The sequence below is a fragment of the Lissotriton helveticus genome, chromosome 1_2, assembly GCF_964261635.1.
Source record: "Lissotriton helveticus chromosome 1_2, aLisHel1.1, whole genome shotgun sequence".
Classification (NCBI taxonomy): Eukaryota; Metazoa; Chordata; class Amphibia; order Caudata; family Salamandridae; genus Lissotriton; species Lissotriton helveticus.
This window is the reverse complement of record NC_136058.1, coordinates 144,994,608-145,018,943: the sequence shown is the minus strand read 5'-3', so window position 1 is coordinate 145,018,943 and position 24,336 is coordinate 144,994,608. Positions and strand designations below refer to the sequence as shown.

At 52.6% G+C, this 24,336-nt stretch overlaps 1 protein-coding gene across 4 annotated transcripts in view; it reads right to left on the bottom strand.

Moving 5' to 3' along the window:
* Window positions 1–24,336, bottom strand: part of USP24 (ubiquitin specific peptidase 24) — a 2,099,319-nt gene that overhangs the window by 34,654 nt on the left and 2,040,329 nt on the right. For all 4 annotated transcript variants that reach the window (XM_078670143.1, XM_078670156.1, XM_078670149.1 and 1 more), the window contains exon 65: window positions 4,274–4,360. In XM_078670143.1, the coding sequence (XP_078526269.1) occupies window positions 4,274–4,360 (87 nt within the window). The remainder of the gene's footprint in view (window positions 1–4,273; window positions 4,361–24,336) is intronic.

Here is a 24,336-nt window from a genome sequence, read left to right as displayed (position 1 = left end):
AAGCGATGTCGCGAAGCAATCAGGTGATGTCGTGACGCTTGTCTCTGCAGCCACGTGGACCAGGAGGTGTCGCTGACGACCAGGAGCTGGGCACGGACTGTCCCACGAAGAATCTCGCTGTCGGCGGTGTGGGCTTCCGGATTTGAGTCAACAAGCCTTGGCAAAGGCAACCCACGCAGAAAAGGAAGATGGCTTCTTAATCAGACCAGCAAGGTCTGATGGGCTGCTCCTTTTCAGGGAAGCAAGGGCCAGTCTGGAGCAACCAGACCAACGTTGTAAATCAAAGGTTTCGTCGTCACAGAGTCTACTAGCCAACAGGCAAGTGACCGGACAGACGCGTCGAGCAGGAAAATGCAGAAGGGCCCCACGCAGAACTCGTGGAGTGCTGATCTTCGGTGCAGTTGGTGCTCGGGGCTGGGGCTTCTCAATCCCCAATGCACAACTTCGAGGGTGCCTCAGAAGTTTCACGGAAAGCAATTCGCTGGCTTTCCAAGATGGCCGGTCCCACGTCTCGCGTCGCCTCTACGGGTCTCAGCTTTGCTGTGGATCGGGCTGAAGGAAGTCTGGAAGTCCGGGTCTTGTCAGGCTCTGTGCTCGGGCTCCGGCAGGAGCCTCGACAAAGCAAACCGTTGATCGCTTGATGGTGCCTGCTTGTGCAGGGTGGTCACTCCTTGACCACAAGGGAGATTCTTCAGTCTTCTATGTCGAGTAGGATGTCGAAGGTCCAGAGTTTCGTTTCAGTCAGGATAAAATCTAAAGTCTTGGGACTCAGCTCCTACCTATATACCAAATTTAGGGGCTGGATTACCTGCTAGGTCCCTCCTATGGGTGGGACCCCTTTCCATTTGTCCAGTTTCACGGCAGAGCTGGAGATGGAGTGCCCCAGCACCGGTTTGAACTGGACTATGCATGGGACACCTTGTGTGCCCCAGGCAGTGTCTCATTTCATTCAGCCCTCCCTGCTCCAATACACTATAGCCTGTCTGGGGTGGTGCTAGCACCTCCCAAGACAGGAAACCTATTGTCCAAGCCTCCCTTGCTGGAAGGACTCCCAGCAGCAGGAGGTCAGACTTGTGTCTGTGGCAGCAGCATCCATTTTGTGATGCTGAGGCTCTGGTTAACTTTAACCGGGATTAGTGGAAGTAACATGTCTTCTCCCTCTAGAAGGGTGGAATGCTACCCTCGTCACCAGAACTGGCGAGGGGGTAGTATTCCAAAGCGTATGACACCTTACACGACATGTTTTGATAAAGCCAAACCAAAGATAGCATTTAACCGCGAGGTTCATAATGCACTTAAGAGTATATGGTATGGCTATATCATATAACAGCTATAAGGACATGGTTCCGAAAGCTGTAGACAGGCTCAGCTCATGCTAGAGCACCATCTCACATAAAACCAAGCACTCTGCCTTCAGGATTTAAAGGCCTGCCATAGGAGTGACTTATAGGTGCATATGTGTCTATATATAAGGGTAGGTATAGGAATACTATACCTAAGCAAGGGGTGATTACACGACCTTGCCCCAGCTGAGTAATCAGCCAGTTGTGTCAGTTTGGATGGCCAGACAGGGGTGGCATAAGATATGCTGCAGCCCCTGGTAGGCCTTGGGTGCACCTATGCCTTGGGTACCTATAGTACACTGTACAGGGACTCATAAGAGTGACCCAAATCCCAATTGGTGATGTACCTAAAGTACATGGTGTGAAATGTATAGAGAGAACAGCAGGGCTGTGGGTCTGATTAGCAGGCCCACAGCCACATTAAGTCGAAAACCAGTGAAGCAAAAAGTAAAAAAATGGGGTGACCATAGGAAAGCAGACCCTACTCTCCTACAGGAGTGAAAGGCAGAAGTTTGCTGGCGCTGGCCCGACCGGCCCAAGGACTTGGCCGTAGCCCTGGAGTCCTTGAAACGCTCAAGCGCACTGTCTGCCTTATCGCCAAAGAGGCGACGGCCATCAAACAGCATGTCGATGAGGGAATTCTGTACATCAGCCGAAAAGTTGGTGGACCTCAGCCAGGCGTGACGGCGAACCGCCACCGTCATGGAAATCGCCCTGCCCATCGAGTCCGTGGTATCCAGCCCACATCGGATAGAGTACCGTGCTGCATCCCGCCCTTCCGCAAGGGCTTGAGCGAGTTTGACCCTGGCCTCCTCGGGCAAGCTGGTAGCACGACAGCGACCGTGTCCCAAAGAGAGTGGGTATAACGGCCCAAAAGGCAAGCGGTGTTGACCGACCGCAACCCCAAACTAAGTGAGGAGAACAGCTTCTTACCGACCTGCTCATACATTTTGGATTTCCGATTAGGTGGCGCAGTTGGGATTGCGGTCTGGGAGTTAGAGGCCTGGATAACCAGGCTCTCGGGGGTGGGGTGGGTGGACAGGAAGCTAGGGTCGCCCGGGGCTGGGCTGGCCACGTTCCTATCTACAGGGGGACCTGTAGCGGGCCTGAACTAAGTGCCCAACAGAACGTCAGTAAGGGCCTCATTAAACGGCAGTAGAGGCCCCGAAGAGCTTGCCTGCGGTTTAAGGACCTCGGTGAGGAGGTTAGTCCTCACGGCCGCGACGGGGAGCTCAAGACCCAAGGCCTTGGCCGCCCTCGTAGCCACGGGAGGAGGGGAGACAAAGCCAGTGTCGGGCGAAGTGTCCAAACCACTAGCCTCCCCTAGATCCACTGCCCAGTCTTGATACGACTGGCACTCTCGTGCCAGAGGGTCCTCAGACCCCTCCCAATCCCCCTCCTCTCGCATCTCCTGATAGTCAGGTGCACAGGATGGGGCCGGATCATAGAAGAATTGCTCTTCTCTCGGCGTCTAATGCGGCGTCGAGCGACTCCGGTCCGACGCCGGATCCGGACCGAGGGAGGAACCGGGGACGACGTCGGGGGCGACACCCTGGGGGGTCGGTGCCGGAGGAGGGGTCGTAAGGTGACCCAGATTCGGTGGGGCCCTGCGGCGTCAGTACCAAAGTCGTCGACGGCGCCGAGGCACCCGGCCCGCTTGGGCTCCCAATCGGGGCCGCGGGGGCCCGAAGGCACCACAGCGGGTCCCGACGAAGGAGAGAGCGACCTCATGACCATGAGGAAGGCATCGATCTCCTCCGGCGTCGCGTTCAGCCCAGGGACCGGCGTGTATGGAGCTGGCAGCGGCGCCTGCGGCGGAGCTGCATGGGCGGTGTCGCCCGAACCCCCGGCCGCATCGTGTGGGAGTGGGAAGAGCGATGTCGTCTCTTCGACTTCTTGTGCCTCTTACCTGAGGTCTTGGAGCCCGACGAATGGTGTCGACTCACCGAGATGCGATGACTGTGAACGGCGCGGGGCCGACTGCCGGAGCTCGAGGTGCTTACGGGACCGCTCCCGCCTAGCCTTCGACGTCAAGGCCGGCAGTAGGGGCACGACTTGTCGTCGTGGTCAGCCCCAAGGCAATACAGGCACCGACGGTGGGGGTCGGTAACCGACATCAGACGGTTACAGTCAGCACAGGGCTTGAACCAGGGCATCCCTACCAGCACAGAGAGTCTACCGACTCGAAAAAGGACCCAAAAAGGATCGAAAAAGTTAGTCAGAAAGGGACTAAGAAGTACTGCTTTTTGCGGATCTGCGCTTGCTGGGACAGAAAAAAGAACTGACGTCAGCACGCGATTTCATCCTGGCGCCGACGACGGACGCGGAGCCGCAGATGACACCTACCGACGCGCAGGGGTACTGCTATGCAAAACTTTCCGGATCCAGTCTGACGCCTGGGGATATTCTAAGGTAAGGAATCTAACACTAACCTGTTTCTTTCAGATATCGATTACCAGCAGGATAAAGAAACCAAGGTCAAGCTTTTAAATACCACAAACAGTAGTGCAGGGCGGGTAGTGACCTTTAACCTGAGGCCAATTAACTCCAGTGAGAGTCTGTGGGGCAATCAAGTCGCAACCCAGTTATGTGCACATTCTCCATTTCATTCTCATGCATTGGGACATTAAAAAATTATTTAGATGCAGCAGTTAGAAAGTATACTACATTAAGCAAATGACAAAAATAGATTACCTCTATAGATGTTATTAATCACATCCTTCAAGTCATGTATCATTTATTTGGAAGATCTGATATTGCTCAATAAAATACATTGTTCTTACACTGAATGAGCAATTCGATTTAACAAGTTCTCAGTAAAGAGTTCCATTTTTTTTTTTAATTTTTCAAATCTTTCTTTTCCTCTTGGCCAACAGATATTTCCCAAATAAATTAATATGCAATGTAGATAATCAAGATATCGAAGTTACCTGTGCGGATATTGTGCGCTGGAAAGTTTTTGCAGTCGAAGTTTCATTAGAGACATTACTCTGTGGAGCCCAGTAGTGTTCAGACATCTTTTAAAATGTAAAACGACAAAGTAAAATATTTGGACTGATGTACAGTTTATAATAGTGCCAAAATACAACGTAAATTGCATTTCAAAGACAATATTTAACCATGTTCAATAATGCATGAATATTGCTGAAAAGCCTGAGCAACATATAATACAGAAAATACATACCGCGGTTTATAATGTCACTTGTACACACCACTAAAATGCATAAAAATGTTTATTTGTCCAGTTCTCAATGTATTTGTAGTAGTATAATAGTTTTAACATTTATGCTGCTGTGCGTGTTATTTAGGATGCGGTCAAGCCTTTGAGTACATAACTTTTACACACTGCCTAATCATTCATCTATACCGTATTACAGAGCAGCAAAATAAACGCCACTTTCTCCCTCTTTACCTCTCACAAGAACGCATAAGAAAGTAAATGACAACCTTCATTTTTTCCCTCATTAGTATTTTTTCGTGAAAGCAACAACTGGAGATCTTTTTCTTGAGGACTACCCGAAATTCCATGCTTATATTAGTTACTTAGATCGCCGGATCACGGAGAAACAAGCAAGTGCGTTGATATACATTTTAAAAACAGAACCAATCGCAGCACCTCACTGACACTGGAGCAAAGACCACAAGCTCTGACCACTTACTTCTAAATCAATCCTCGTTCACTGCTGTGGTTGCCGTTGCCGCCCCACTGACTACGCCTGCCTAGAATGCCTTGCCACGCCACAACGCCGTAACGCCGAACCAAGCACCGACCCCTGGAGCTTTCGGACGAGGGACACGGACGCGAGCAGACTGCTGAGTGTTGCACTGCGCCGTAGTTGAAGCGCAAAACGCAAAGCACAAACCGGTGGACTTGGCAGGCACTCGGGATCCATGGAGTGCTAATTAGAGTCTGCCGGTAATCTCCTTTTTAAAACAAGCATTTGCAATGCAATAGGTCTCGCAATAACGCGAGTCTGAACTATTAGCATTGTAAATGATAATGCCCTTTATTTTTGCGTTCTGGTTTTTGGAACATAAATAAAAGGCTTTGTCATTTACAAGGCCTATAGCTTAAATTTGCGTTAAAACGAGACCTATTGCATTGCAATGGTGGTGGTGCTGCTGCGTTTTCTCTGAATCTGCACTCTGAATCTGCACCCACAATCTGCACTCTGAATCTGCACTCTGAATCTGCACTCTGAATCTGCACTCTGAATCTGCACCCTGAATCTGCACCCTGAATCTGCACCCACAATCTGCACCCACAATCTGCACCCACAATCAGCACCCACAATCAGCACCCACAATCAGCACCCACAATCTGCACCCACAATCTGCACCCACAATCTGCACCCACAATCTGCACCCACAATGTGTGAGTGGCGTTGCGTGTGTGAGTGAGTGGCGTTGCGTGTGTGAGTGAGTGGCGTTGCGTGTGTGAGTGAGTGGCGTTGCGTGTGTGAGTGAGTGGCGTTGCGTGTGTGAGTGAGTGGCGTTGCGTGTGTGAGTGAGTGGCGTTGCGTGTGTGAGTGAGTGGCGTTGCGTGTGTGAGTGAGTGGCGTTGCGTGTGTGAGTGAGTGGCGTTGCGTGTGTGAGTGAGTGGCGTTGCGTGTGTGAGTGAGTGGCGTTGCGTGTGTGAGTGAGTGGCGTTGCGTGTGTGAGTGAGTGGCGTTGCGTGTGTGAGTGAGTGGCGTTGCGTGTGTGAGTGGCGTTGCGTGTGTGAGTGGCGTTGCGTGTGTGAGTGGCGTTGCGTGTGTGAGTGGCGTTGCGTGTGTGAGTGGCGTTGCATGGGTGAGTGGCGTTGCATGGGTGAGTGGCGTTGCGTGGGTGAGTGGCGTTGCGTGGGTGAGTGGCGTTGCGTGGGTGAGTGGGGTTGCGTGGGTGAGTGGGGTTGCGTGGGTGAGTGGGGTTGCGTGGGTGAGTGGGGTTGCGTGGGTGAGTGGGGTTGCGTGGGTGAGTGGCGTTGCGTGTGTGAGTGGCGTTGCGTGTGTGAGTGGCGTTGCGTGTGGGAGTGGCGTTGCGTGTGGGAGTGGCGTTGCGTGTGGGAGTGGCGTTGCGTGTGGGAGTGGCGTTGCGTGTGGGAGTGGCGTTGCGTGTGGGAGTGGCGTTGCGTGTGGGAGTGGCGTTGCGTGTGGGAGTGGCGTTGCGTGTGTGAGTGGCGTTGCGTGTGTGAGTGGCTTTGCGTGTGTGAGTGGCGTTGCGTGTGTGAGTGGCGTTGCGTGTGTGAGTGGCGTTGCGTGTGTGAGTGGCGTTGCGTGTGTGAGTGGCGTTGCGTGTGTGAGTGGCGCTTGCATGCTTGATAAACAACTTACACGTCTTCTAATGGACTGAAAGGGCTGCAAGGAGGTATAATAATAATAAAAAGAGCCAGAATGGATCAAGGGAGCAGCAGGGCAGGGGGAGAAAGGAGGGGTTATTTTGCGAGGCTTCTGGCGGGGGGGGGGGGGGAGAAAGGAGGGGCAGCGGAATGCGTGCGAGGGGAGGAGAAGTGTGGCAGGCAGATGTGCGGCCTGGTGAGGGGGCGGGAATGCGAGCCTGGTGGGGGCAGGCGGATTACGGAGATGCTCGTGCTTGTGTGGTACTGACTGTGCAGTGCACTATGAAAAAACAAGCGTGGTATCCCTATCGGCGCTCTCTTGCGAGCACCATCTGGGCTCGCTCGGTGCAACATGGGGCTAGCAGAACCTTTTCCAGATCTCCATTTCACTTCCAGTGCAGCTCCACCGCCACTTTATAAGTTAACTTTCCAGACACCTTTTGTTCCCCTGAAGTAGGCAGCAGTTTTCTAGATTTATCCTGGATTTCAAGCAGTTTCCCAACAAACTGCAACGATTTAAAAAATGTTTTTTTTAAAAAGTCGGGTAAAGTGTTCAGTGGTGAGTAAGGCATCTCATTTGCACCTAAGGAGAGCGATAACTACAAAAAACCTACCACGAACAGCTGCAAATTGGCCGGCTTCATGATTGTTTTCTAAATAGCACTCTACGAGCTTGCACACTAAAACTAATTCCAAACTGGCTTGTGGTGGCGCTTGAGGCAAGGCGGGTGCGGCGGTGTGTGGAGAGCTAGCAGGCTGCCTTTTAATTTATTTGGTTAAATTCCGAGCCTAGCTGACGGACGGGCAGGAAGAGACGCTGCAGGGACGGCTGACTCGGCCCAAGCAAGAGACCAGCGAGGTGGTGCCAGTAGAAGAGCTTCTGACAAGAGATTCAAAATGAATTAAAGTGAAAGATTACATGCTCAATGACGTATCACGTGTAAACAAATGAGTATATAACGGAAAGTATGCCAATCGTTTTTTAAATGTATATATTTATTTATGAGTTTTGTGCAGTGAGAACATGGGCAAAAGGTGTGAGCGTGTTTAAAAAAGAAGAAACAATTTCAAGAGAAAATTAAGAGACACCAACAATAGCAAGAACATTGTTAAACAAACCTTGCCAATACACGTTGCAGCCGGCCACATAATTAGGGGAGGAGAAGCCGCACAGCACACGCTGGGAGAAGCCCTTTGATGTGCTGTGCGGCCGCGATGCGCGCTCTGTGCTGGGGGAGGGCCATTAGGAACAGGAACAGATGGCCAAATGCGCGTGCCTGTACGTGCACTCGAAGAAAACGCCACGGACAAAAGTGGTGGTTTGACTATCCGATGGAGCACATGAATTCTCCCCCATTTCCCATTGCTTCGCAATGGAAAAGGACGAGACCTAAAAAACTGCGGGGGAGCAGGAGACGGAGGGGCTCTCCCGGGCAGCCGGAAGGAAGGAGGAAGTAAAGGCAGCAAAGGAACTTTCGAATAAGGATCTGCATTGCTGAACTGCTTCCGCCCCGGAAGCCAGAAAGCAAGATGAGGAGGCCCCCAGCATACTAACCAGGGAACAGTACACTGGAAAGAAGCAAAAAGTGGCAGGCATGGTAGGTCATGTTTGGAGAGTTTACTCTACTTTTTAAAACAGTATTACTAATTAAGACTGAGTAAGAGGCCATAAATTGGAGCTTTCCAGCGAGCAAGTCTACTGTCTACATATTTGATATACCTCTTAAAAAAAGACTAATGGCACCAAAAAGGAAACCGAAAAATCTCAAGGAGCCCATAGATCAAAGCCCTGTGAGGACAGAGCCCTCTATGGAGAGTAGAACCCTAGAAGAGAGCCAGGAGAGTCTGGAAAGCCCCAAAGAAGGGGCCAAAGAAGTAGCTCAAAGGAGAAAAAACAAAAGTTATTAAAGCCACAAAAGAAGCTATGCAAGATAATAAAGGAAGTACATCAGCCTCCAAATTAATAAAGGACTTTGTAGGTAAACAATACAAAAAAGTAGTTGCATCTACTAAGCCTATGGGAGGTGAAGCAGAGCAGCAGAATGAGAACGTCTCAGTAGAACCCTCCGAAGAATTATTGGAGGCATCACACTTGATAAATCATTCCCTTTTCAGTCAAAATGAATTAACAACAGGACCGCAGCTGTCTTCGTCGCCCAAGTTAATCTCACTGCAGGTGCAGGATTTGGAAGTATCTGGCTTAAAGATTGACAGTGAAGGGCCAAGATCTGACTGGGGGGGATGTATCGGTCCCAAAAGCACTATGGCCAAAACCGAATATAATCCAAATGCACCAGCAGACTTCGAGAACTGCGAGAAGAGACAATTCCGAGAGGAACAGTTTACAGGACCTTGACATCTCTGCAACTCCCTCTTCCTCAAAGATGGACTTACTTTTGATGCTTCAAAAAACCCTTCAGGGGATATTAGAAGTCACAATGTTAAATAATGCGGTGTTGAAAACACAAAAGGAATATTTACAAAAGATTGAAGAGGAATAACAAGGAATCAGAGGGCAAATGCCATCTATGATGAGGCCTGTTTTAGACCCTCAGTTGACAGAAAAGAACGGGGGTACAGAAATAATAGAAACCCCACATAGTGTATATGTATCCAAATGCCCAATGCTGATACAAAGAAGGAGGAGACAGCTTGAGATACAGTCTCTTGAGGCTGAGGGGTCTACTAAAAAGAAAGTTATATAGAAAGAGGAAAGAAAAAGTAGGTAAAAGGGAAAGTAAAAGGGAAAAGGTGGAAGAATCTAACTTAATAATAACCCCACGGAACACGTCACCTCTTAAGTACGCAAGAGAAGTGAATAAGAGAAAGGGCCTAAATACCCAAGTATAGGAAAGTGTTACCAAGGTACCAAGTAAGGAGCTACTAAAATTAAAACCTTTTTAAAACCAACTAAATCGGGCTATAATATACAAAATCAGAAGAACCAAAATCAAGATAAAGCAGCCCAGTGTCAAGGGAAAATAGAAGTAAAAGGCAAACAAGGTGGGATAGGATGGAAGAACACCGTGTGGTCAGGTATAGAATCCCCTAAGATACGGAAACGGGATGTAATATGTGGCTGTACTTCGAACCCGCCCAACTAGAAAAAAAGGGGGAAAAAACAAGAAAGGTTGTACCTTTAAATAGATCCCAACTCTTATACTCACTCTCAAAATGTCCAAGCCTTAGGGACATTGGAACAAAAGACCTGAGACAGGTGGGATTTATAGAAAACATACAAGGAAAGGAAATCTCAAGAGTGCTAGTTTACTCAGATCTAGTAAGATTCACAATCTGGAAAGCAGAGAGGGAGATACTGCAGGAAGGCATACGGTTAATACCGGAGAAAGAATTAGAGTACAATATCAATCCAGGCAGTGGCTTTTTAAACTGCCATGCGGGGCTCGGTAAGAGACAGGTGAGGTTATGGGAGGAGAATGAAGGGGGTGCAGGTAATCCGAATATAGTAGTGAATAACTCAGCACTTGATAACTCGGGGTAACTGGAGTCAAAGAAGTAGCCCTGCAAGCCCCTCTCAGTGGTATAAGGAAGACATGCAAGAAGATGGTGGTTTAAGTGAGGTAGAATAGGATGATGGGGTGAAGCATAGCCTTAATTTCATATCGTGGAATATAAATGGCCTTGGAGAGATAACAAAACAAGAAATTATAAACCAGTTAGTCGGCGGTGAAGGATATTCGGCAGTGCCCGCACGAGAACTGCCCATAGGTCGTGGTGGGCGAGGATCTCACGCTGTCGGCGTGGCCTCCAGTGTTGAGAGAGTGGAGGGTGGCTGAGTCGTAGTGGTGGGGTCCAGGAGAGCCAGGGTTCCTAGCACTGGTCGCAGACAGGCTTGCCCCACTGTGCGCCCGCGCAGCGGTCGCTATTAGTAGAGAAGGAGGGCCGGAGCAGAAGAGTGGGAGGCGGGAGCGGGGCCACTGGGGCAGCAGTGGCGGGAAAAGAACACCCAGGGAACAGGGATGAAAAGGGGCCAAATACAGTTACAGTGACAGTAAAACAAATAAAGAATGAGCAAACAGTCAGGCGCCAATTAAAAAGATAACACTGAGTAGGGAAAGGTACCACAGAACGCGTCGGAGCAGCCTCGACTGCTGGATAGAGGGGGTCAGACTCAGGCGATCCTACTGATGTGCAGAGCTGCTGGGGAGAGTGCTATTTTTGACCGGAGGTCAAGGAATCACACGCGCTTCCCCACAGCGGTCGCCATTAGTAGGGGAGGCGGGAGCGGGCTGAACGGGGGCAGGGCCACAGGGGCAGCAGCGGTGGGAAAAGCACGCCCAGGGGACACGGGTGAAAAGGGTCCAAATACAGTTACAGTAAAACAAATAAAGAATGAACAAACAGGCACCAATTACAAAGATAACACTGAGTAGGGAAAGGTACCACAGAACGCGGCGGAGCAGCCTCGAACCCTGGAGAGAGGGGGCTCAGACCCAGGTGATCCTACTGATGTGCGGATCTGCTGGGGAGTGCGTCGCGGTAGCTACGTAGACACCGCCATTGCGCGGTCAGTTCTGTACATGACTCTCCACGCCAGAAGCGCAGAGCCATGCAGGACACTGACCACTGGTGCACAAAACTAGGGCCCTGAAAGGAAATCCTTAACCCTAGAAACTGAGTTTGCAGAACGGGGAGGATGGCTGGGGCAGTAAGGAATCTATAACTAACCTATGTTTCTTACAGATATCTCATGACCGAAGGAAAGTAACTTGTTCATCTGAAAGGAACAGTTAGTTATAGATTCCTTACCTTAGAATAGATACCCCAGCAATACCAACCCTAGAGGTGGGTTTGCAAACTAAGTTCACACCAGGAAGTCATGGAGAACAGAACGGCCAAAGAAGCCCTCTCTCCCGACTTGGCTGTCCAGGCAGTAGTGTCTTGCGAACGTGTGCAGCGATTCCCACATAGCTGCCTGACAGATGTCATTAAGGGCGACTCCACGTCCGCTAGTAGTAGGAGCTGCCATCACCTGGGTGGAATGGGCGGGCAACACCAATGGAGGCTCCTTCTTTGCCAAGGAATAACTAGCTTTAATGCATTAAACTACCCATCTAGAAATGGTCCGTTTGTGCACGGCCCGACCTTTTTGGCGCCCACGTAGCCAACAAACAGCTGGTCATCCACCCGGAATTGTTTTGTGCGATCCAAGTAAAAGGAAAGCGCACGTTTTGGATCCAGAAGGTAGAGCCTCTCTTCTTATTTGGAATGATGTGGAGGCGGAAAGAAGGTGGGCAAAGTGATGGTCTGTCCAATATGGAAAGGAGTAATCACTTTGGGCAGGAAGGAAGGGCGAGTTGGAAGGACAACCTTGTCCGGATAAACAGGCTTAGAAGAAAGCGCTTGGAGCTCACTCACTCTGCGCGTGATGGCCACCAGAAAAGCAGTTTTTAAGGTCAGAAACCCGAGGGGACAGTTATGTAGCGGCTCAAAGGGAGCGCACATAAGATATGTAGGAACCAAGTTCAAGTCCCATTAAGGCATTACGAAGGGAACAGGAGGAAAAAGATGAGTAATGCCCTTAAGGAAGCAATTTACAACAGGGGATTTGACTAGAGAAGGCTGATCAGGAATCCTAAGGAAGGCTGTAATGGCCGAGAGGTAGCCCTTTAGAGTGCCCAGAGCAGAGCCCTACTGGGCCAAAGAAAGGAGGAACAGGAGGACCTCAGAAAGAGGGGCAGAAAGGGAATCCACAGCCTATGCTGTGCACCATGCCACAAATTTGTTCCATCTGCAGGTGTAAATCGCCTTAGTGGACGGACGCCTTGCTGCCGAGAGAACATCAAAGGCTTCGAGAGGCAGGTCAAACAATGTCAACTGCTGCTGCTCAATCTCCACGCAAGGAGGTGGAGGTTGGACAGGTTTGGGTGGAGGACCGTCCCCTGCTGCTGTGACTGAAGATTCTCCCGAAGAGGCACTCTGATCGGAGGATGGATGGGCATGTTCAAGAGCTCGGGATACTAGACTCTTAGTGCCCAGTCCGGAGCCACAAGATTGACTTGGTACGGGTCGCGCATCATCTTCTTCAGCACTCTGGGCAGAAGTGGTATGGGGAAAAGGCGTACAACAGACAGCAACACCACTCGTGACGAAAAGCGTCGCCTAGCGAGGGCCGCCTTGGAAATTCCAACGGCCAGAATTGCCGACATTGTGCGTTCTCTTCGGGGGCAAATAGATCTAACCAAGGCTCTCCCCACTGTTGAAAGAGACCTTGCACCACCTCCGAGTGAAGGCACCATTCGTGATCCATCATGCACCTGTGGCTGAGTTTGTCCGCTCTGACGTTCAGAGAACCTGCCAGGTGTTGAACCAGCAGGGATATGCCCTGATGTTCCAGCCATGACCAGAGGCGGAGGGCCTCTTGACATAGGGTCCACGACCCCACCCGCCTTGTTTGTTGCAGTACCACATTGCGGTGGTGTTGTCCGTGAAAACCTGCACTATTCTTCCCCGAACAGAGGGAAGGAATGCCTTTAGTGCAAGACGGATCGCCCGGAGCTCCATAAGGTTGATGTGGAGCCCGGATTCCGCCAGAGACCAGAGGCCTCTGATCTCCACCTCCCCCATGTGGTCACCCCATCCCAGAAGTGATGCATTGGTCGCCACTGTGTACTCTGGTTGGGGAAGGGAGAGGGATTGGCGGTCGACCCAATCCTGGTTCGTTAGCCACCACTGCAATTGGTGTGCAGTGCCCGTCGAGAACTGGACGCAATCGTAGAGGTTCCCCTGATGTTGTGCCCACTGGTACTTCAGGTCCCACTGCATAGCCCGCATATGCCATCTGGCATGGTCCATCAGCATGATGCAGGAGGCCATCGGGCCCAGTAGCCTGAGGGTCATCCTGATCGAAATCCGGGATAAAGGCTGAAAGATCGGAATCATAGCCTGAATATCCCGGACTCGCTGTTCAGGAGGATAGACCCGAAACTGCGTTGTGTCCAGAACAGCTCAGATGAAGAGGAGCTTCTGAGAGGGAGTCAGGTGTGACTTCGGCATGTTGACAGCCTGTGGCGAGCCTGCCTTCAAAAGTCAGTCGTCGAGATAAGGGAAGACTGGCACCCCTGATCTGTGCAGATGAGCTTCGACCACCGCCATCACTTTCATGAACACCCGAGGGGCGCTGGTAAGGCCAAAGTGGAGCACGGTAAACTGAAAGTGCTCGTCGCCTACCGTGGACCGCAGGTAACGTCAGTGGGCTGGCAGGACGTGGATGTGAAAATAAGGTCCAACGCTATCATCCAGGGTCGGGGCAGACAGGACTTGAACTAGCGTTAACATTTTGAACTTCTCCTTCTGTAGAAAGCGGTTGACTACCCTGAGATCCAAAATAGGACGCAGGCCTTTGTCCTTCTTGGGCACCAGAAAGTAGTGGGAATAGCAACGATGACCTACTTCTGGGACAGGAACTTGCTCAATGGCTCCCTTGGCCAAAAGTGCTGAAACTTCATGTTGGAGAAGGGCACGATGATCCTCCAACATGCGATGGTACTAAGATGTCATGGATGGAGGGGTAGTCTCAAAGAGAAGGGATTAGCCCCTTCGGACTATTTGCAAAACCCACGTGTCCAACGTGATGATGCGCCAGTGGGGGAGGTGATGGTGAATCCTGCCACCCGCTGGCAATCGGTGGTTCTGGATGTCGGATTAGGAGGGTTTGGAGGCTGCGGCAGAGGGGGCAGTGGTGGACTGGCCTGCAGAACCACAGCAGTGGACGCAAGGGGGCTGAACAGCTTGCGCTGGCCTGTGGCCCTCGGCGGGACGTGATGGGGCACCCCTTCTGTAGCCACGAAAGGGGCAAAAAGCAGACTGCACAGGGCAGATGGCGGAGAGGCCCAAGGACCTGGCCGTAGCCCGAGAATCCTTAAAGCACTCCAGCTCATTGTTTGCGTTGTCGCCGAATAGGTGATGGCCATCAAAGGGCATGTCCATAAGAGTGGATTGGACATCCCCTGAAACACCAGTCGACCTCAACCAGGCGTAGCGTCGAAGGGCTACCGATGTGGAAATCATCCTGCCTAGTGAGTCGGCAGTATCCAGTTCACAGCTGAGGGTAAACTTTGCTGCGTCCCTCCCTTCTGCAACTGCAAGGGAGAGTACAGCCCGGGCCTCCTCCGGGCATTGGGGCAGCACTTGTGCCACCGTATCCCACACGGAGTGGGTGTAAAGGCCCAACAGACATGCAGTGTTGACCGACCGCAGTCCTAAGAAGGAGGAAGAAAACATCTTGCCAAGATGGTCCAGCTTTTTTGATTCCCTATCAGGTGGTGCGTTAGGGAATGCACCTTTGGAGGTGGAGGCTTGGACCACCAAGCTCTAAGGGGTGGGGTGTTGGGAGAGGAAAGAGGGGTCGCCAGGGGCCGGGCTGTGACATCAGGCAATCATCCTAGCCACAGGAGCCCCTGTGTTGGGCCTGGACCAGGTGCCCAAAAGGATGTCAGTGAGGGCTTCGTTAAATGGTAGCAGGGGCTCCGAAGAGCTCGCTGTCGGATGAAGCACCTCTGTCAGGAGGTTAGTCCTGACTGCCACGTAGGTAGCTCGAGGTGGAGAGCCTCGGCAGCCCTACGCAACACCACGGCATAATACACTCCCTCCTCTGTAGCCACGGTAGGAGGAGATAACATGCCATGATCAGGTGAGGTATCCAGACCACTGGCTTCCCCAGGTCCTCTCTTCAGTCCGGTTCGTAGTCCAACTGGTCAGTTAAAGGGTCTCCAGACCCCTCCCAGTGCTCCTCACCTTCTTCTGGCTGCCAATATGGTCTAAAAGAGTCAGGGTAGAACAAGGGTACAAAAGTACCCGTCGGCGCCGGTGCAGCTCCATGTCTACATCGAGGTGGAGGCCAGGGTCTACGTTGGCGGGGGCACAGCTGACACCCGCTGCAGACGTGGTGCAGGTAGAACCGGTGCCGGGGGAGGAGTAACTAGGTCGACCAGCGCAGATCCGGATTCAGACCTGGATCCAAGGGGACCCTGCGGCGCCGGGGCTGAAGCTGCCGGCATCAAAGGCCCAGGGCCCTCAGCCGAGTCCAAGGGGTCCAAAGGCCGGTGTAGTCGGGATGCTCAAAGATGGCATGCATCGCTTCGTAAAACTGTTGAAGCTGGGCAGCGGTCGCTCCAGGTCCCGGTAAGGGAGGGAAGCCCGGAGTCGACCCTTCAAGCTCCGCACGCGGAGCCGTGGGAGGGGCACCACCCGTATTCCTCGTTGCATCGGCTGACGGACGGAGAGAAGTCGAAGAGCGACAATGCTTCTTCCACTTCTTCTTGTGCTTCGACTTACCTGACCCAGAGTGTGAAGACTTGGAAGAAGAATGATGATGATGATGACTCCGTGACCGGTCACTCGACCACCCCGTGACCGTTAACGGCGCGGAGCAGACTGCCAGGCCTCGAGAAGCTTTCGGGACCACTCCTGCAAAGACTTCGGATTCATGGTCCAGCAGTCGGAGCACAACTTGGGGTCATGGTCACAGTCATGGCAGAACAGGCACATGCAGTCGGCTACAGAAACCGCAAGCCTTGAAGCCGGGCATCCCTGACGTGCACCAGGAGTCTAAGACTCAAAAACGGTGTTGACAAAAGTCAGCAAAAAGTCAGTCAAAAAGTGACGGGAGGCACCGCTCTCTCCTGATCTGCGCTAGATGTCGCGGAAAAAGAAAGAACTGACGTCAGCGCGCGAGGGAGGCGTCTATGAAGCTACCGTGATGTCATTATGGCGACCACTACGCCAACGACGAACGTGGAGCCAACTGATGCCACCTTTTGACGCGCAGGGGTACAGCTGACTAAAAACTTTTCGGATCCAGTCTGACGCCTGGGGGTAATTCTAAGGTAAGGAATAAGAGGCATCTATTCTAAGGTAAGGAATCTATAACTAACTTTCTTTCAGATAAGGAGGCTGGGAGGACAGCGCTGAAGCTCACTCACCTGCAAGCAGAGGTGATGGCAAGCAGGAATGCAGTCTTTAAAGTAAGAAGACGAAGAGGACAATCATGCAGTGGCTCGAAGGGAGCACACATGAGATAAGTAAGGACAAGATTCAAGTCTCACTGGGGCATTACAAAAGAAGAAGGAGGAAAGAGATGAGCAATGCCCTTTAGAAATCTATTTACAATCAGAGACTTGAAAAGAGAAGACTGATCAGGAAGGCAAAGAAAGGCCGAGATGGCCGAAAGACAGGCTTTAAGAGTGCCCAGAGCAGAGGCCTGCTGGGCCAAAGGTAGAATGAAGAAGAGAACCTCTGAAAGAGGGTCAGAAAGGGGATCCACACCCTTTGCTGTGCACCATGCCACAAATTTGTTCCATCTACAGGCGTATACAGATTGGTGGAGGGATGCCTGGTTTCCAAGATGTCCTTATAGTCTTTGGGGGGAAGGTCGAAAGCTGTCAATGGCCGCCACTCAAGGAGCTGGAGGCTGGACAGGTTCGGGTGAAGAACCGTCCCCTGCTGCTGCGATAGACCATCCTCCCAAAGAGGCAGTCTGATCGGAGGATCGATGGACATGCTATAGAGCTCGGGGTACCAGACTCTTCATGCCCAGTCCGGAGCCACAAGATTTACTTGGTCCGGGTCATGCTTGATATTCTTCAGCACTATGGGTAGAAGTGGTACAGGCGGAAAGGCATACAGGAGGCCGCAATTCCACTCGCAACAAAAGGAGTCGGCGAGGAAGTGCCACCATGGAAGTTCCAACGCGCAGAACTGCTGACATTGGATGTTCTCTTCGATGGTGAACAGATCTAACCAAGGCTCTTCCCACTGCTGAAAGAGACTTTGCACCACCTCCAAGTCAAGATGCCATTCGTGATCCATCATGCACAAGCGGCTGAGTGTATCCACCCTGGCGTTCAGGGAACCTACCAGGTGTTGAATCACCAGGGCCTGACGTCCCAGCCAGGTCCAAAGTTGAAGAGCCTCTTGACATAGGGTCCACGACCCCACCCGCCCTGTTTGTTGCAATACCACATGGCAGTGCTGTTTTCAGTGAACACCTGCACTACCCTTCCTTTGACAGAAGATAGGAATGCTTTCAGTGCAAGACGAATCGCCCTGAGCTTCGGAAGGTTGATGTGGAGCCCGGACCCTGCCGGAGACCAGAGGCCTCTGATCTCTCTGATCTCCGCCTCTCCCATGTGGCCACCCCATCTCAGAAGGGACACATCTGTCTACAATGTGAAGTCTGGTTGGGGCAGGGAGAGGGATCTGCCGTTTTACCCAATCCTGGTTCATTAGCCACCACTGCAATTGGCGTGCAGTGCCCTTCGAGATCTGGGCGACATAGGAAAGAGTCCCCAGAAGCTGCGCCCACTGGAACTTTAGGTCCCACTACAGAGCCCACAAGTGCCACCAGGGCACATGTGGGCTCTGCAGCCTCAGGGATATTCTCACTGAAACTCAGGATAGAGGCTGAAACATCGGTATCATAGCCCAAATATCCCAGACTCGCTGCTCGGGAGGATAAGCCCAAAACTGTGCTGTTTCCATAACTGCTCAGGTGAAAAGGAGCTTCTGAGAGGGAATCAGGTGTGACTTCGGCTTGTTGATAGTGACCCCCAGTGAATGCAAGAGGTCAGGAGACTACAGCCTGGGGCGAGCCTGCCTTCAATAGCCATTTGTCGAGATAGGGGAAGATTGGAACCCCTAATCTGCACAGATGAGCTGCGACCACTGCCATCCCTTTCGTGAACATCCGAGGTGCGCTGGTATGGCCAAAGGGGAGCATAGTAAACTGAAAATGCTCGTGGCCTACTGTGAACCCTAGAGAATGCCTTGCGCTGGCAGGATGGGAATGTGAAAATAGGCATCCTGCAAGTCCAAAACTACCATCCAGTCCCCGAGATCGAGGGCAGAGAGGACCTGAGCCAACATGAGCAAATTGAACTTCTCCTTCCAGAGGAAGCAATTGAGGGCCCTGAGGTCTAAGATAGGACGCAGGCCTTTGTCCTTCTTGGGTACCAGAATGTAATGGGAATAGCAACCATGACCTACTTCTGGCAGAGGGACTCGTTTAATAGCTCCCTTGGACAAGAGAGCTGCAACTTCCTGGCAGAGAAGGGCCAAGTGATCCTCCGACATGCGTTGGAGTTCTGGTGGCAAGGAGGGAGGGGTAGTCTCAAAGGGGAGTAAGTAGCTCCTTCAGACTATCTGCAAACTCCCCCTGTCCAACTTGATGTTTTTCCAGTGGGGGAGGAGATGGCGAATGCTGCTGCCCACTGGCCTTTGATGACCCTGAAAGGTCGGACTAGGAGGGTTTGGAGGCTGCTGAGTGGGGCGAGAGGTTGCCACGAGGCCAAAGGATCTGGCCGCAGTCCTAGAGTCCTAGCTTGAGCGCAGAGTCTGCCTTGTCACCGTATAGGTGAGTGCCATCAAAGGGCATGTCCAAAAGGGTGGATTGGACAACCCCTGAAAAACCAGACGTCCTCAACCAGGCGTAGTGCCTTAAGACAACCAGGCGTAGTACCTCAAGACTGCCGACATGGAAACCTTTCTGCCCAGAGAGTCAGCGGTATCCAGCCCAAACCGAATGGTGGACTTAGCTGCATCTCAACCGTTTGCCACGGCACGGGTGAGAACAGCCCAGGCCTCCTCCGGGCACTGTGGCAGCCCTTACGCAACCGTATCCCACACTGTATGGGTATACCGGCCCAAGAAGCATGCAGTGTTCAGCGACCGCAGGTCTAAGCTGGCAGAAGAAAACATCTTCTTCCTAAGATGGTCCAGCTCCTTGGATTCCCTCTCTGGGGGAGCAGTAGGGAATGGGTCCTTAGAAGATGAGGCTTGGACCAATAAGCTCTCAAGACTCAGGTGTTGGGAGAGAAAAAGTGGGTCGGCCGGGCGGCGGCATCAGGCAATCATCTTATCCACAGGAGCCCCTGTGCTGGGCCTGGACCAATTACCCAGAAGAAAGTCGGTGAGGGCTTCATTAAAAGGCAGCAGCGGCTCCGAAGAGCACCTTTGTCAGGAGGTTAGTCCTGACTGCCGCCGTAGGAAGCTCCAGGCCTAAGGCCTCAGCATCCCTACGCAACACCACTGCAGCCACGGCGGGGGGTTGGAGAGCATGCCAAGGTCTGGGGAGGTATCCAAACCACTGGCATCACCCAACGGCTCTCGACTGTCTGGCTCTTCAAGCTGGTCAGTAAAATGGTCCAGACCCCTCCCAGTCATCCTCACCCTCCTCTGGCTGCCATTCAGGGCGATAAGGAATGCCAGGGACGAACAGCGGTATAAAAGTACCCTCTGGCGTCGGTACTGACGTCGGGCGACATCGGTCCGGCACGTGTTGAAGTCAGGGTGAGGCTGGGGTCGACGACGGCTGGGGGCACAACCGGCGTCGGGGGCGTTGTCACAGGAATCACTGACGGGGAAGGTACGGTGAGGCCGACCAGTGCAGATACTGATCCAGGTCTGAATCCTCGGGGGCCCTGTAGCACCGTAGCCAACGGCATCGACGGTCAGGGTCACCAGCCGAATCCGTGGGGCCCAAAGGCGCGCTTGCGGAGATGGGCTGTCCAAAGCACAAGTTACTACTTGTGTAATGATATATCTGTAAGAGACATTAGTTAGTGTTAGATTCCTTACCTTAGAATATCCCCAGGCGTCAGACTGGATCCGGAAAATATTCGCTAGCAGTACCTCTGCGCGTCAGTAGGTGGCGTCGTGCAGCTCCACATCCGTCGCTGGCATTGTAAGTGCCGAGATGACGTCACAGAGACTACTTAGGCGCCACCCATGCGCACGACTTTCTGCGCAAGGAACGCAGAGCCATGCAAGAAACTGACCACTGGTGCCAAGAAACTAGGGCCCTGAAAGGGATGTCCTTCACCCTAGAATCAGTTCGCAGTAGTAACTTGTGCATCTGAAAGAGACACGTTAGTGATAGATTCCTTACCCTACAGTAGATACCCCAGCAATACCAACCCCGCTGGTGGGTCTGCGAAGAACAAGTTACTTACCTTTGGTAACGATATATCTGTAAGAAACATTAGTTAGTTAGATTCCTTACTTTAGAATATGCCCAGGCGCCGGAAAATGTTTGTCAGCAGTACCCCTGCGCGGCGATAGGCATCGTCTGCGGCTCCGCGTCCGTCGCCGTGATCGCCGGGATGACGGAGTACTTAGACGCTGCCCTCGCGCGCTGACGTCAGTTCTGTAGATAGCTTTCCGCGCCAGGATCGCAGAGCCATGCAAGAAACAGACACTGGTGCCATGAAACTAGGGCCCTCACAGGGAGATAACTTAACCCTAGATATCGGTTCGCAGAACGGGGAAGATGGGTGGGTCGGTAAGGAATCTAAGTAACTACTGTTTCTTACAGATATATCGTTATCGAAGGAAAGTAACTTGTTCATCTGAAAGAAACATGTTCGTTAGATTCCTTACCTTAGTAAAGATAGCCCAGGAATACCAACGCCAGTGGTGGGCCGGCGAACCAAGATCACACCAGGAAGTCCTGGAGAACGGAACAGCCAAAAAAGCCATCTCTTCGGACTTGACTGTCCAGGCAGTAGTGCTTGGCAAACGTGTGCAGTGAAGCCCACTTAGCTGCCCGACAAAGGTCCTGCAGAGGGACTCCCCGACCCAGGGCAGTAGAAGCAGCCGTGGCCCAAGTGGAATGGGCGCACAACCCCACAGGAGGTTCCTTTTTAGCCAAGGAATAGGAGACCTTGATGCACAAAACGACTCACCGAGAGATGGTTTGCCTGTGCACCGCCCGTCCCTTCTTAGCGCCCACGTAGCCAACAAAGAGTTGGTCGTCCACCCGGAACTGTTGTGTGCGGTTGAGGTAAAAGGAGAGCGCACGTTTTGGGTCCAGACGGTGGAGCCTCTGTTCCTCTTTCGAGGGATGTAGAGGCGGAAAGAAGGTGGGCAAGGTAATAGACTGGCCGATGTGGAAGGCAGTAACAACCTTGGGCACAAAAGAAGGACGAGTCCTCAGAACAGCCTTGTCCGGATGGACGGAGAGGAAAGGAGGTTTAGAGGAAAGAGCCTGGAGCTCACTCACTCTTCTGGCAGAGGTGATGGCAACCAGGAAAGCAGTTTTTAGAGTCAGAAGACGAAGAGGGCAATTATGAAGTGGCTCAAAGGGAGCGCACATCAGCTAAGTAAGAACCAGGTTCAAGTGCCACTGAGGCATCACGAAAGGAACAGGAGGGAACATGTGCGTGATGCCTTTCAAGAATCTATTTACAACAGGGGACTTGAAAAGAGAAGGCTGGTCAGGAAGCCTCAAGAAGGCTGAAATGGCCGAGAGATAGCCCTTGATAGTGCCCAGAGCAGAGCCCTGCTGGGCAAGAGAGAGAAGAAAGAGCAGAACCTTTGAAAGGGGGCAGAGAGTAGATCCACAGCCTTTGCTGTGCACCATGCCACAAACTTGTTCCACCTGCAGGCGTATACCATTTTTGTGGAGGGACGCCTGGCTGCCAGAATTACATCACAGACTTCGGGAGGCAAGGCAAATGGCCTCAACTGTCGCCGTTCAATCTCCACGCATGTAGGTGGAGACTGGACAGGTTCTGGTGGAGGACCATCCCCTGCTGCTGCGACAGAAGGTCCTCCTGAAGAGGCAGACGATTCGGGGGATCGACTGCCATACTGAGTAGTTTGGGATACCAGTACCTTCGTACCCAGTCTGGAGCCACAAGGAGGTCGCGTCTGATCTTCTTCAGCACTTTGGGCAGAAGTGTTATAGGCGGAAAGGCGTACAACAGGCCGCAACTCCACTCACGACCAATAGTGTCTCCGAGCGAGTGCCGCCTTGGAAATTCCAACGCGCAGAACTGACGACATTGCGCATTCTCTTCGGTGGCGAATAGATCTAACCAAGGCTCTCCCCACTGCCGAAAGAGACCTTGCGCCACATCAGAGTTCTGACGCCATTTGTGATCCATCATGCACCTGCGGCCGAGTTCGTCTGTTCTGGCGTTCAGGGAACTTGCCAGGTGTTGAACCACCAAGGTGATGGCCTGGTGTTCCAGCCATGTCCAGAGGCACAGAGACTCCTGACAAAGACTCCACGACCCCACCCCGCCCCGTTTGTTGCAGTACCACATGGGTGGTGTTGTCCGTGAACACCTGCACTACACTTCCCCGGACAGAGGGAAGGAATGCCTTCATTGCAAGCAGGATGGCCTGCAGCTCCAGAAGGTTGATATGGGGCCGGGACTCAGCCAGAGACCAGGGGCCTCTGATCTCAGACTCTCCCATGAGGCTCCCCATCCCAGGAGGGATGCATCAGTCACCACTGTGTTCTCCGGTTGGGGAAGGGAGAGTGATCTGCCACTGACCCAATCGCGGTTCGTGAGCCACCACTGCAGCTGATTCGCAGGGCCCTCTGAGATCAGGACGTGGTCGGACAGGTTGCCCTGTTGCTGTGCCCACTGGAATTTCAGGTCCCACTGCAGAGCCCACATCTGCCACCTGGCGTGATGTACCAGCAGGATGCAGGAGGTCATCAGCCCCAGGAGCCACAGCGTCAGCCTGACCTAAACTCAGGATAAAGGCCGAAAGATCGGAATTAGAGCATGAATATCCCTAACCCGCTGTTCGGGAGGATAAACCCGAAACTGCGCCGAGTCCAGAACTGCTCCGATGAAAAAGGAGCTTCTGAGAGGGGCACAGGTGTGACTTTGGCACCTTGATGGAGAACCCCAGTGAGTGCAGGAGATCAGCCATAGTCTGGAGGTGGGTGACAAATGTCTGGGGCGAGCCTGCCTTCAACAACCAGTCGTCGAGATAGGGGGAAGACTGGAACCCCTAATCTGCACAGATGAGCTGCGACCACCGCCATCACTTTCGTGAACACCCGCGGGGCACTGGTGAGGTCGAAGGGGAGCACGGTAAACTGAAAGTGCTCGTGGCCTACCGTGAACCGCAGGTAGCGCCAGGTCTCCAGGGTCCAGGGCAGCCAGGACCTGAGCTAAAATCAGCATTTTGAACTTCTCCTTCCGGAAGAAGACGTTGACACTCCTGAGGTCCAAGATAGGGTGCAGACCCCCTTTGCCATTCTTGGGTACCAGAAAGTAGTGGGAGTAGCAACCACGTCCTACTTCTGGCCCAGGAACGTGCTTGATGGCCCCTTGGCCAAGAGGGCCGTAACTTCCTCCAGCAGAAGTTGCAAGTGATCCCCCGACATGCGGTGGTACTGCGGTAGCATGGCTGGAGGGGTCGCCTCAAAGGGAAGGGAGTAGCCCCTTCAAACGATTTGCAGCACCCACCTGTCCGAAGTGACAGAACGCCAATGGGGAAGGTGATGTTGATTCCTGCTGCCCACTGGCGTGGGTTGCATCCCGAAGCTCAGATTAGGAAGGCTTCGAGGCGGATGTTGCGGGGACGGAGGTGGACTGACCCTCACGCCGGCCCCCAGAGCCGCCATGGCGGCCTCCATGCCCACGGCCGCGCTGAGTTTGGTTCTGCGCAGGCTTTTGACTGAACGAGCGGGCAGGGGCGCCCCTTCCATGGCCACGAAAGGAATGAAAATTAGACGTGGCCGGGCGCGTGGTGAAAAGACCCAAGGACTTGGCCGTAGCCCGAGAGTCCTTAAAACGCTCCAGTGCACTGTAGGCCTTATCACCAAATAGGGGAGTGCCCTCAAAGGGCATGTCCATGAGCGAGCTCTGGACGTCAGGTGAGAATCCGGTAGATCTCAACCAGGCATTGCGA